At 33.3% G+C, this 12,652-nt stretch overlaps 1 protein-coding gene across 1 annotated transcript in view; it reads right to left on the bottom strand.

Annotated features, from left to right (window-relative positions):
- The window catches only part of LOC116773522 (cell adhesion molecule Dscam2-like), an 84,701-nt gene that overhangs the window by 9,022 nt on the left and 63,027 nt on the right, over window positions 1-12,652 (bottom strand). The window contains exons 4-19 of the mRNA XM_061528675.1: window positions 11,931-11,980; window positions 7,557-7,654; window positions 7,180-7,271; window positions 6,494-6,645; window positions 6,288-6,378; window positions 5,518-5,899; window positions 5,021-5,156; window positions 4,730-4,849; window positions 4,479-4,655; window positions 4,236-4,380; window positions 3,753-3,901; window positions 2,212-2,374; window positions 1,420-1,559; window positions 578-727; window positions 403-493; window positions 131-213 (exon numbers count right to left, since the gene is read on the bottom strand). Coding sequence (XP_061384659.1) covers window positions 131-213; window positions 403-493; window positions 578-727; window positions 1,420-1,559; window positions 2,212-2,374; window positions 3,753-3,901; window positions 4,236-4,380; window positions 4,479-4,655; window positions 4,730-4,849; window positions 5,021-5,156; window positions 5,518-5,899; window positions 6,288-6,378; window positions 6,494-6,645; window positions 7,180-7,271; window positions 7,557-7,654; window positions 11,931-11,980 — 2,219 coding nt within the window. The remainder of the gene's footprint in view (window positions 1-130; window positions 214-402; window positions 494-577; window positions 728-1,419; window positions 1,560-2,211; window positions 2,375-3,752; window positions 3,902-4,235; window positions 4,381-4,478; window positions 4,656-4,729; window positions 4,850-5,020; window positions 5,157-5,517; window positions 5,900-6,287; window positions 6,379-6,493; window positions 6,646-7,179; window positions 7,272-7,556; window positions 7,655-11,930; window positions 11,981-12,652) is intronic.

Raw genomic sequence — 12,652 nt, 5'->3', positions numbered from 1 at the left:
TTAAATAAGTAATAAATAGTTGAATAAACTTTGAGAGGATAATGTTTTGATGAAACAGATATGCTGCATGTAACAAAATGGTATTTATTGAGGAATAAATTTGATGCAAGTTAAAGATTCTTGATTTTACCTCCTTCCATAGTATCTTGAAATACTGGAATCGAAAATGGACCTGATCCGGCACTGTTGAAAGCTGATATGGAGACAGCGTATCTGAAAAATAAAACATTAAGGTAGTGATCGTTTTCATTCTTAAATATATCAGATATTTAACAGTTTTTTGTCTTCGAGTTGTTCTTCTCTAAAATGCACTCCCCTAGCTTTAAAAATTAAAGTTCCCTAATCACCAGTTGGAAGAACCAATTAGTATAAAATTATTAATTATGAAAAGTTTCAAACTACCTGGTATTTTTGAGTAGACCACTGATGACAGTCTCTTGTTTTCCGGATAACTTTGAAACTTTCAAAGTCCTTGTATCAGTATCTGCTAAAACTAATAAAATATATAATTTTTATTGAATAGGTATTTGCAAGAAAAATTGCACAATAAAGTTGATGAGTTCTTAGGAAGACTCACTAGGGGAACCTTGTTGTGGAACAGCCTTCACGTGGTATCCTGTTATGATGCCGTTGTGAGTGTCTTTGGGTGGAGGCAGCCAGGAGACAAACAGTTCGCCAGGATTTTCAGTTTGTTCAATTTGTATATTAATTGGTGTTGAAGATGGAGCTGTAATCGAGTCAAAATCACAGTTACTTTTAACATCAAAAGAATGTTGTCTTAAGTGCATATTAAATGTAATTAAAATAACCGTAACGAGATATTCCGAAGGTTTTAAGTACACAACCCGCTTGTGTCAATAAATTTTACAATCTTGATGTCTGATTGAATTCATGTCATTTGAGATTTTGTTGTAAATGGGTTCTTAAGGGCAATTCTTGTCTTCAATTTAAATTAACATACTTTTTGAAGTGATAACTTCTTATAGGAGCGAAAACAGGCTCAGTGACACCGTTACGTTACGGAGCCGTTACGGAGACGGAGAGTAAACGGTTCCGTAACGTAACGGCATCACTGAGCCTGTTTTCCCTTTCTTCCACGTACCTATACGATATCACTTATCAATATTACATGCGGAGAGCAAAAGTTTTGACTAATATTCTATTTATTTATAAACGGATTATCAGTTTAACCTAAACTTTTTATATTACACAATTTCTATTTTAATAGTTTAAGTTATCATTTATGTCGAGCGTTCCGAGACGAACAAATTTATTTTATTTTTTATGAAGATCAGAAGTTTTGAATGTTAAGATGTAAAAGTGTAATTGGTAGATTGTATAAAAGTTCAGTTTTTTTTAAATTTCAATTTAAGCAATTTCAATAAGTGGTATTTAATTTCAAAGTATAAGGATATCTACCTTCCTCGTGTGTTGTAAAATGTACAGGCGTTGTGAAACGACTGACACCCACTTCGTTACCAGTCGCTACTCGCACCGCGTAAGCCGTCGCTGGTCTGATGTTTTGTAGCTCTATCGTTTGACGAATGTCGTTGCCTTTCCTTGTATATTTTTCAAAAAATACATATCATATAACATAATATATATATAATTTTATAGTATTAAAAGTCAAAAATTTATAACATTGTTATTCCCTCAATTTCATTTAATAATTATAATTTGGTCAAAAGCCCTCAAAAGTTAAGTTTTTGTGCTTTAAGTTTTTGTATTTTAATAAATCGAACCTATTTAAAAACAATAAGTTATTTCATTAAAAAAAAAGAGGACTACTGAGCTGATTATATTATAAATAAATAAAAAAACAATACAACTACATACTTAAAATTCGAGTATTTACGTTTGGACGATCATATCCAGGTTTAAATTCTATACTCTTTTTTATTGGAGAGGCGAAACATCTCAGCATTCCATGGATTTACCGTGTGGGTGGCGGGTCCATCTCGTTGCAGGGAGAGGAGCTTCAACTGTGCCTGGGACTTGCGACCCAAGTGTAGGTTTAAGGGGTTCCTATCTAACGCGCATTACACGCTCACCACCACCGTCCAAGCTCCTCTCTTTCCCTAACCAAATTTGAAACGAACCAACTAGGGCTGCTTTCGACGCACGTACCAAGAATGAACTGATGTTAGTTATGGATAGGCCCAAGTCTTTTAGTAGGTTGTAGAGAGGCTGTCATATTAGTATTGTACCTACCTTGTAATATTAAGACTAACGGCGTATTCCCAGTCATCAGCGTAATGAGCAGGCGTGTGTTGCAATGTGTAATACTCAGCGTGCGCCCCGTCCCGCCATGACACTGATGCTGTACGAGATCGAACTGTCTCTACCCTGAGTTCGGAGGGAGAGGTGGGGGGTTCTGAGGATATAAATATATTTTACCAAATGTGTCTGAGAAGTAAATTAATGCATACGTTTTTATTGTTATATTATTTTTTCGCATCTAACTTGTGAACAAGTACAACTAAAAATCATCTTAAATAGATGAGATTAGTTTTTTTTTTTTATGTCAAGATGAAGAGAAAATTATTTCTAAATTTTCGGGTAGGCTAAAGTTTTGTTAATTGCTATTTAATTTTTCTTTTATTGAATAATACAATTTTACTTTTTTTTTTTAAATATAAGTACATAGTCCTTTTTTTTTTTTTTTTTTTTTGATGACGCAGGGAAACTCTTTTTACGAGCCGTCTCACCGGCCTTGGTGGGGCCGGAGAGGATGTGTGAGACTCGACCTGGGCAGGTCCCTACTCACTAAAACCACTGCGAAAGCCATCGGCCGCTATGTTGGTGCACCCCGGATCTGTCAGCGACAGGGCACACCAGCGACTGGCCGGTCCTGGCAAAGACCGGACTTACTCCCTCGGAGAAAGGGGGTGATCCCGGCAATTAGGACCGCCCCGTCGACGCCGGGCTTTCACCGGAGCCGGGTTACCAGCCCGACCCCAGCCCGGGGCGCAGGGGCGCTATTGGAGGAGGCGTTGATATCGCCCCCGGCGCGCCCCCGTCCGTCGTCTGCGGAGGGAGGGTGCATCAGCCGCAACCTCCCGTTCCCGCTCAGATGCCTCCTTCGTGGACATGACCGTCTCACAGAAGGAGGACACCGCCATCCAGGACCTGTCACTCTCAAGCATCTTCTCCGCGACACTCGAAAGCGACAAGCCCACTCCGCCGAGCGCCGCCACAAGGTCTTGGCGCTGCGCAGCCCATCTCGGGCACACCTCGAGGGTGTGCTGGGCTGAGTCCACCGCAGCGCCGCACTCATGGCAGCCTCCTCCCGGCTCTCTCCTGGCCACCCGACACAAGTAGTCACCGAAGCAGCCGTGCCCGGTGAAAACCTGCGTCAGACGGAAAGTAAGGGGTTTGCGTTTCCGCCTCATCCAACGCTCTAGGACCGGACGGAGCGCAGCCGTTGTACGTTTACCGTACGGCTGGCCCGCCAGGTCCTCCCCCCACTCCCGCATAAGGCGCGACTCCCCCTGCCGGCGAACCGCCCGGATCTCCTCTGACGAAGGGTTCTCTCCGAGAGCCCTCCTACCCGAGACGTAAGAGAACACCTCGGCGAGAACCGACGCCACCAGATCCCAGGGCGGATCGCCAGCAATATAAGTACATAGTCCTTAGTTTTACTGGATTCGTGACAGAATTTAATGTCAATCTCATCTGTTCTCAAATTTGTTAATATATTTTTAACTTCCAAAAGAAAATAATTGCGATGTTTGTTAAATAACTCAACTTACCTAATATGGTAAGGAATGTGTTGAAGCTAGCCGATCCATACGGATTGCTCGCTCGACATTGATAGAAGCCAGCGTCAGCTGTTTCTGAATACTGTATGTTTATGGTGCTGGTAACACCAAGCGAGGTTTTTGTCTCTGAGTGCTTTGCTCTGTGGACATTTAATTTAACTTTATAACTTGATTCGATTTCTTTGAAGATTAATAAGTGTTATACTCCTTATTAACACGTGTTTTTTAAAGGCTTTTTTATTTGCTTTGATGATAAGATTTTATATTACCTACCATCTTTACAACTTTTTGTTTATTAAAGTTAAATAGAGTTCCCAAAAGATTCGTTGAACAAAAAATATTTTGTATTGGATTTTCATTTTATACATACTTATGTGAAACATTTTTGAATTATAGATTATTGCATTAATTTTGTCTTTGTCATTTCTGTTTTGGATAAAAGCTGATGACAAAAATTTAAACATTACGCTATACCTGTGACTCTGAAAGTCTATATTGTTTCCATTATGGTTCCATGTGATTCTGATAGGGTCATCACCAAGCGCGCGACATTCCAAAGAGACGGCGTGGCCCAGTCGTGATGTTACATTAGCTGATGACGTGTCAAAGTGCACTGGTTCTAAAATATTTATAAAATGATGTAATTTTTATTTACATTAATAAAGTCGAGGTTGAGGTAAGGAAAAAAGTGATAATTGTGTTAAAAAAAATACATACTATTCACTGTCATCCAGACAGTTTTGCTCAGTGGTGTTCCAACACCATTTTCCACATTACATGAATACAAGCCCTCGTCTGTCAAGGAAACTTCTTCAATGACAAGACTTCCGTTGGGAAGACTTAGGATCCCTCCTCCAGCTAGTTCAAGGACAGGTTGCCAAGTACCAAGAAGAGCTGGCAGAAGATATGAAATATGTATTTTCAGTCACTTTAATATACTAAGATCAAAAGTTAAAGCTGTTTTATACCATCTTTTTTCATCCAATGTACTTGTGGCTGTGGATAGCCGCTCGCGCTGCAAGATACAATGCCTTTTCTTCCGAGCAAAAGAGACGAATTTGAAGGTTCTTCTAGCCATTTCGGTGCAACTGAAGCAAGGAACACCAGTTACAAAAATCATAATTTTAAAATAATTTTTGTATTGTCTTAAACTCTCTGTGTATATTCTAACACGTAATAATTTTCGAATCAATCGGCATAGTGACTGATTTGGTGTTTCGGGAAGCAGTAATAAATAAAGCAAAATATTGTAAATTTACCTTTGATATATAATTCCGTGGACTTATTGACCTTGGCTACGTGGTTCGACGCTACGCAAGTGTATGTACCACAATGTTCCAACGCAACTTTCTTGATAACCAGTGCACTGAATAATTCCGAACTTCTTTCGATTACCTGAATATAACTTAGTTGAATTTTATTTTCATTTACCATCAAGTAATTGAGTGAACTCTATATGAGTAATTGGATGTAAACAGCGCTTAATACACTTTAAAACAAATATTCATTCCATTAGTTCAATAGCATTCATATGTATTGCAATTAATTCAGTTTTAATGCCCCTTTGAGTTGACGCGTACATTTATTTCAATGTTAATATTTTAAACCGTTACAAACATTCAGATCAAAAATGTTGATAGGAATATGATGTAATCCATATAAAAAGTTTTTTAAATAAATCTATAATCCACGATAATTGATAATAAAATAAATCTCTTGGAACAATTATTATAAAGTGCAGAATTTGCTAATGTACCTTCAAATTGCTTGAAATTCTTTTTCCGTCTTTTAACCATTCGAAATGTATTGGTAAATCACCGCTTCGTACGTTGCAATAAATATTTACTATTTGTCCTTCCTGTAGGTTATTACCAAGAAGTAAATCCTCCAAAATGGGTGCCTCTATAACTTGTATTTCAAACGATCGTCTAGCCATTTCACCAGACGGCGATGTCACTATACAAGTATAAACAGCTCCATTATCTTCTTTATTTACTTCAGGAATCGTCAATACTCCGTGTATATTGACAATGCTTCTTCTTGATTTTCTTTTTTGGTGATTTTGTGTTCTTTTGTAACGTGATTGAAAAAGACTGTTTAGGTTAACCGTTTTGCCTTTGTGTTCCCAATCGATTTTGCTATAATCAGTATTATTTTGTTAAATAAAAGTTCAAGGAAATAAAATTTGTTGATACATTTTGGTTTAGTTTGAAAGAAACAATAGTATAAAATGTATCTTGTTTTTAAATGACTCATTTTAAACGCTGAACGGCGTCATATACACAGTTAGAAATTAATTGCCAAAGAATATGCGGCATAAATATATAAGTGATAATAAGATCTAAGACTTTCGCGAGTATTCATTTAAATGAAACTAATATTTTCAGTAATCACGGTTGCTGCAAAGTAAAGTAACGTCGGGAGTATGTAGTTTTTAAAAACAATAAAATACTCGAAGTAATCCGAAAAATATTAGTTTCATTTACACTCTAAGTAACACCACATCTTCTTTAAAATTTTTGTTACCTTATGGGATATCCATAGAATGGACATCTAAGATTTATTGATTCACCGCTTTGGGCCTTAATTGGTGGTAGTGACCGAATGTAAGGTGGACCTGAACACAATACAACTAATTGGCGAACAGTTTGCTTATAAGCAATAATAATTCAAGCATAATATTCTGTTTAAATTATTATATATTTGTATAGCAAAGGAGATATTATATTCACCATAAACGTCCAGTCTGTTTTCACTGCTGGCTGAATGTTCACCTTCCTTCGCTATACAAGCGTACAATCCGCCATCTTCCACTCGGACTCTGGTTATATTGAGTTGGGCTATTACAGAGTTATCTGCCGTCATAATTTGTCCCAACGCATACCTGTTTGTATGTCAAAAAGTTTCGTTATCATTCTTAATGTAGTATTAAGTTATTGTATACCTATATTTTACTACGAAATAAATAGAGTTTTATTTTGCTGCTTTAAAGAAGTATAAAGTTTATGCTGGATATAAACTCGGAATGGCTTTACACGATAGCACTGACGTGGAATTGCATTTGGAAACGGCATGTCATGCGGTCCCTGTGTGATTGGCTCGATCTTATCTAGCTAATTGGTTTCAATTTTGGAGATAAATTTCTTTGAAACATTTAAAAACTCTATAATATTTTTATGAAAATTATTCATGTATTAATCGGCTTAAACACGGGAATATAAATTTAAATATTTGATTATTTCTCGTCTAATATAAGAAAAATAATCGGCGTATTTAGCATTGGCAAAACATATATTCTTAAAAGTTTTAAATAATATTCATACGAAACAACCGTATTGTAAATAAAACAAAATTTAGGGCGACAGAACAGACGGCAAAAACTATGAGATAAAAGAAATAGCTTAGAAATATGTAACACCTAGGATCTGTGTTGCTTGATACAGCAACTCCATCTCGCTCCCAAACAAACTGTGGAGGTCTATCTCCAGTGGCAGCACATTGCATACTTATCTGAAAATAATGGATTAATAAGTCAAACAGTAATTGGATATTCAATAAAAATTACCAAAAAAAGTTTACATACGATAAAATTATTTTCCAATAAATAAAATATGAAAGAGCAAATATGGCTCGCGCCAGTAACATGCAACAAGCTAGGAATTTTCCTTTGTCTAGCAATTTGCTGCTGATGTTGTGATTTTGAGGTGGGAAAATGTAAATAAATATTATTATATTTTTAACGTTTACGATTAAGTTTAAGTTTTATCGAGGACATAAAATGATAAAATTACTTACATCACCACCTGGAGTTACGGTTCGCTCAGTAAAATGTTGGGTTATAACCAGCCTATTATCTGTGAGAGCTCGACGTAATCGTCTTCTTTTGTCTAAATCTGAACAAAAATACGTTTCGTATTAAAAAGATGTACGAAAATTATTCACATTTTTATTCTTACACTAGCTGTTGCCCGCGGCTCCGCCCGCGTGTTAGTTACTTTTCGCATAATCATAAATATATCAAACTTATAATAATGATATACAGAAAAGAGATGATTACAAATGATAGACAACAACAACCAACAAAAGACTATGAATTTTCGAACCGCATGGTAGTCATTACACAACAACACGGAGAATCTTAACACGGCGATCTACGTTGATGACGTATTTTATCAACGCCATCTATCGAGCACAGTGTTCAAGCGCGCCCGCGGGCACTGCGTTATTTGTTATTTTTGTTACCTCTCATAAGTTTTAATTTTAAGATTAACATATATTAGAACATATTTTTTTTGTAACTAATATAACTAATTAACTATTAACTAATATAAAATATATAACTAATCAATATTAAGTTGTAGTGTTTAAAAGTATTGAAGCAGTGCTTGAAATAAATTTTCAATTGACCATAACTTCTTTTTCCCTTAACCGATTTTGACGAAACAAATTTTGACAATGCTCCTAAATATATGTAAACCAACTGTGAAAACCGCGTTCAATTCCGTTGAGTAGTTTTGAAGTTATAACGTACCAGACAGACAGACAGACAGACAGACAAAAATTCCAAAAATTGTTTTTTTGGTTTCTATGATTCTTCTTTAATTAGCTCCTATCAGTTTTTTGGATAAATATTTAATGTACAGACATTCGATTTTTACTGTCTTATTATATGTATAGATGATGTGAATATTTTTAAAAGGCTTCTATATCAGATATGAAGATCATATTTTTTATATCGAGAACATGCATAGGGTTGAAGTTAATGAATCCTGTGATGTTTAAATATTTTCATTAAAGCAATAATTTCAACAATATGATGACGATGATAATTATATGATATAGTAAAGCTGTTTGTTAATAAACAAGAAGCTTCAAATTAATCTTAATTAAATACTATTCTTATAGTTGTGCATGTGTGCGTGTGTGGGTATGTATATGTAATAGTTGTATATTTTGAAAATGCCATCAACTAATATTCTCTTAAAACAAAATGCAGTGCAAAAAGCACAACTCTGCCTAGCAGACACTCTATTTACGAAATGGAAATTACCATCCAAGTTGATTTGATCCCAAAGCTGTTAGGTCCAATGTTATTAACTGGCTCATTAACCGTTACACGAATCTGTCCGGAATATAATTATGCTGGGTCGAATTGCAATTTGCTCTTCGTCTGGGAGACGATGTTTGGATTACAATCATTGAATTGACCGTTTTTTTTTTTCAAAAAATAAAACTTCGGCTAAATTAAAATAAATAGGTTTTTAATTAATCTCATCTTTAATAATATATTATAGTTAATGAATTGATCAGAATACAAATCGTGTTCAGATTAATGATAAAAGAAATAAGCTTAAAAATGATAAGTTGTTAATATTGCTATTTTATTACATGTGACATATTTTTTTCATATTTTTTTATTATTTTAATAGCATTAGACATATTTAAAGCATATAGTTTTACGTGTAACGAACAGATTATCTTTCTGATTTTTCGTAACACTAATAAAAGCTTCCATTATTTAATTTTTATTCAAATTATTATAGATTTTGATAAAACACTTACTAGTTATTGCATAAATGTTATTGATAGTTGGCCCTAAAAGTTTTAATCAACCATAGAATTTTTTATTAAAATTTAATTGCTATATACGTATTTACAAAGCACTTTTTTAGGTAGAGAGAAGAGCTTGGACGGTTGAAGTGATCGTTTAACGCGCGTTAGATAGGGGCCCCTTAAAGCTACACCTGGGTCGTAAGTCCCAGGCACTGTAGAAGCTCCTCTCCTTGCAACGAGATGAACCTGGCACCCGCACAGTGAATACATGGAATGTTAAGAAGTTTCGTCTCGTCTTTTTTCATTTATTAGAGAGATTTCTAGTATGAGATAAATTGTATTTTGTCGATCAAACTTCTTTTATAATATTTTAATAAATTTCGAACGTAAACAAATAACAAAATAAATAAAAAAAATTTTAGCCGTTTTAAAGATTATATCAATAAAATTTAAAGACAAAAGAAAATAAAATTAAAATATAATGTTCACGTTTTTTTTTAATATCTCGATTATTATGTTTTATTATTGAAAATTATTTCTCTAATTAGTTTTAAAGTATTAAACAGATTAATTTCCAATCCTAGAATCAAATCGTACTACTGATAGGATCTGAACAACTAATTATATTAGCAAAGTTAGCGTTTCGGTCTAATAGATTCGTGATATTAAAATAATTGGTATATAATGGTTTAACTAATCCTTCAAAATGAATAATATTCGTGTCTTATTGATTAAAATGTTAAATAAAATACGCAAAACTTTGTATAGTGATACGATTTCCTTATAACAGAAACCTACATAATTTTCAAAAGACAGTTTTTACCTTATGCAAAAGTATATAAAATAGAAATATACAATAAACTTCAAATAAGACGTTTCAGACTATCCTTCCAGAATCGCAAATAAATAACAGACATAAACAATCTGTCCGTGACGCTGCCTGTATGGAGTGGCCTTAACGTTAAAGGGCGCAATATGTCCAAATATTTTCCGTTGCTTTATATAACGAACTTTTATTCTTTATACAATTGTAAATATATGTATACTTAAAATATTATAATTTATATTGAAAGCAGACATTATATATTTAATTTATATGATTAATTAATATAATGTATTAAGAATTATATCTCTTTAGCGATGGAATATGCTATTCTTTTTAAAGCATTAATTTTAATAAGTAGTCGTTTATCTTAAATAAATAATTTGTTGTGGTAATACTTAATTATTAGGTTTTTGGTGAGATATGAGGATAATGCGTTATCTGCTCTGTGGAAGAAAATATAGAATCTGTGGTGTTGTTATGCGATGAAAAATATTCTAGTCATTTGTACATGTGTTTGTGAAACGATAAATAATGAATTGATTTATAATTCAATACGATTTTCTGAAATCTGTATTCGTATACGACCTATTTCTTCGACAAAAGAAAATGACTCCATTTCATAAAAAAAATCCAAAGTCAACTGAGATAAGTCGGTTTCATACGAGCGAAGTATCGCAAATAAATGGTGCCTATAAATTATCTGTTGGTGACAACGGTTACATTGAGTGATCTCTTTATAAAAGATTTCATTGTCATATATATATTGCTTTTATAAACTTTGTATTTGTACTAATATTTATCATCATATTGTTGTTTATAAAATACACGTTGTCAGTCTGAATTAAATCCGAAAATTATAATGCAATGAGTTTTTTTTTTATTTTACGTTGTCATAGTATATATTTTCGTTAAGTAATAGTTAGTTTGTTTGCATTGACATCTTAGACTATTCAAGTTTCAAGGATTTGTTTTAATAAATGCTTAGAAGAATTATATATGAGAAACCTTCAAGTGACAGAAACAGAGTCACGTTGTTTAGTTTGACAATAGTAATTGAACCTTGAAAGGGGTTAGATCCACTTTATTTTGGATTTATCAATGTTTATTAGTGAAGAGAAAAATATCAAGGTAAGATGTTAGGAATACAGGTATTTTACAGGTTATTGCTTATTTAGTTTTCGTTACTCAAAACTATACTACAGTCAGTTTGATATACTACCTAATCAACTAAATTATAATTGTCATATAAGAGCCAGTTGATTTATTTACTATGTATTTGATATTGTTTACAATATTTCCAACTTCCGAGTATGTGAAGTCGAGGGTAAGAGTTAGTGGGTCATAGCAAACTAAAGTTCAGCTTTAAGTAGAACCCGAATGCTTTTGTCCTCAATGAATGTGAGTTACGTTATATCGAAGCTAACCCTTTGCGATTTACGAGTATTGTTTCTATCTACGAACTAATTGAATAATTTCTTTTGAGTAAATTTGATTTAAATCTACTTATCTTCTTTATATTTTTATTTGAATGTTTACGCATTCATAAAACCTGATATATATTGTTATTAAATATAACTAAAACAATAATAGTGTCTAAAAATTTGTCTGTTTGTGTGATTTTCTATGTTTAAAATAGTCTTTAGAATTTTTAACGTCACTGTTAAATACTGTGCTAATAAATAAATATTTTTAAGTCATTTAATATTATTCTTACAAAACATTGAGTTGAAATGAATTTTAAATAATGGGAACGATATAAAAATGGTGTAAATAAAATTTTTGTGACTTACGTTTTAGTGAATGTCGCTGATTTGATCCGAATAGTGCTTTGGTTGTGGATCTGGAAAAAGAGAAGACATGTATTTAAATGAAACTAATATATTTCGGATTATACTACGAGTATCTTATTATTTTAAAAACTACATAATCCCGACGTTTCGATTACTTTGCAGCAACCGTGATCACGGGCAGAGGAGATGAGTGTTTTGTGAACATAGTTTTTGCGTAACTCCGCCATATATATAAACATTTGTCATTATTTTACATCGTCGCATTCTTTACTTTAGTATGTAAGTATGTACATAACATTATAAATATAATGCTTTCGTCAATTGCAACATTTCATAGCCAAAGCGCAACATCCCATAGAGGATTCAGCATTAACACAAAACCGCAATTGCATTGTGGTTCCTGTTTCGCGCAATCACCATTAATAATTGCATTCAAATGACAACAAAATTACACAACACTTTATTGATGCCACCGCTATTGCTTTGAGAATTACAATAACTAAATGTATGTTTTTTTCTTTACAATAACTAAATGTATGTTTTTTTCTTTACAATAACTAAATGTATGTTTTTTTCTTTACAATAACTAAATGTATGTTTTTTTCTTTACAATAACTAAATGTATGTTTTTTTCTTTACAATAACTAAATGTATGTTTTTTTCTTTACAATAACTAAATGTATGTTTTTTTCTTTACAATAACTAAATGTATGTTTTTTTCT

This window comes from Danaus plexippus (assembly GCF_018135715.1).
Source record: "Danaus plexippus chromosome 22 unlocalized genomic scaffold, MEX_DaPlex mxdp_27, whole genome shotgun sequence".
Classification (NCBI taxonomy): domain Eukaryota; kingdom Metazoa; phylum Arthropoda; class Insecta; order Lepidoptera; family Nymphalidae; genus Danaus; species Danaus plexippus.
The sequence above is the reverse complement of the archived record's forward strand: the minus strand, read 5'-3'. Positions and strand labels throughout refer to the sequence as shown.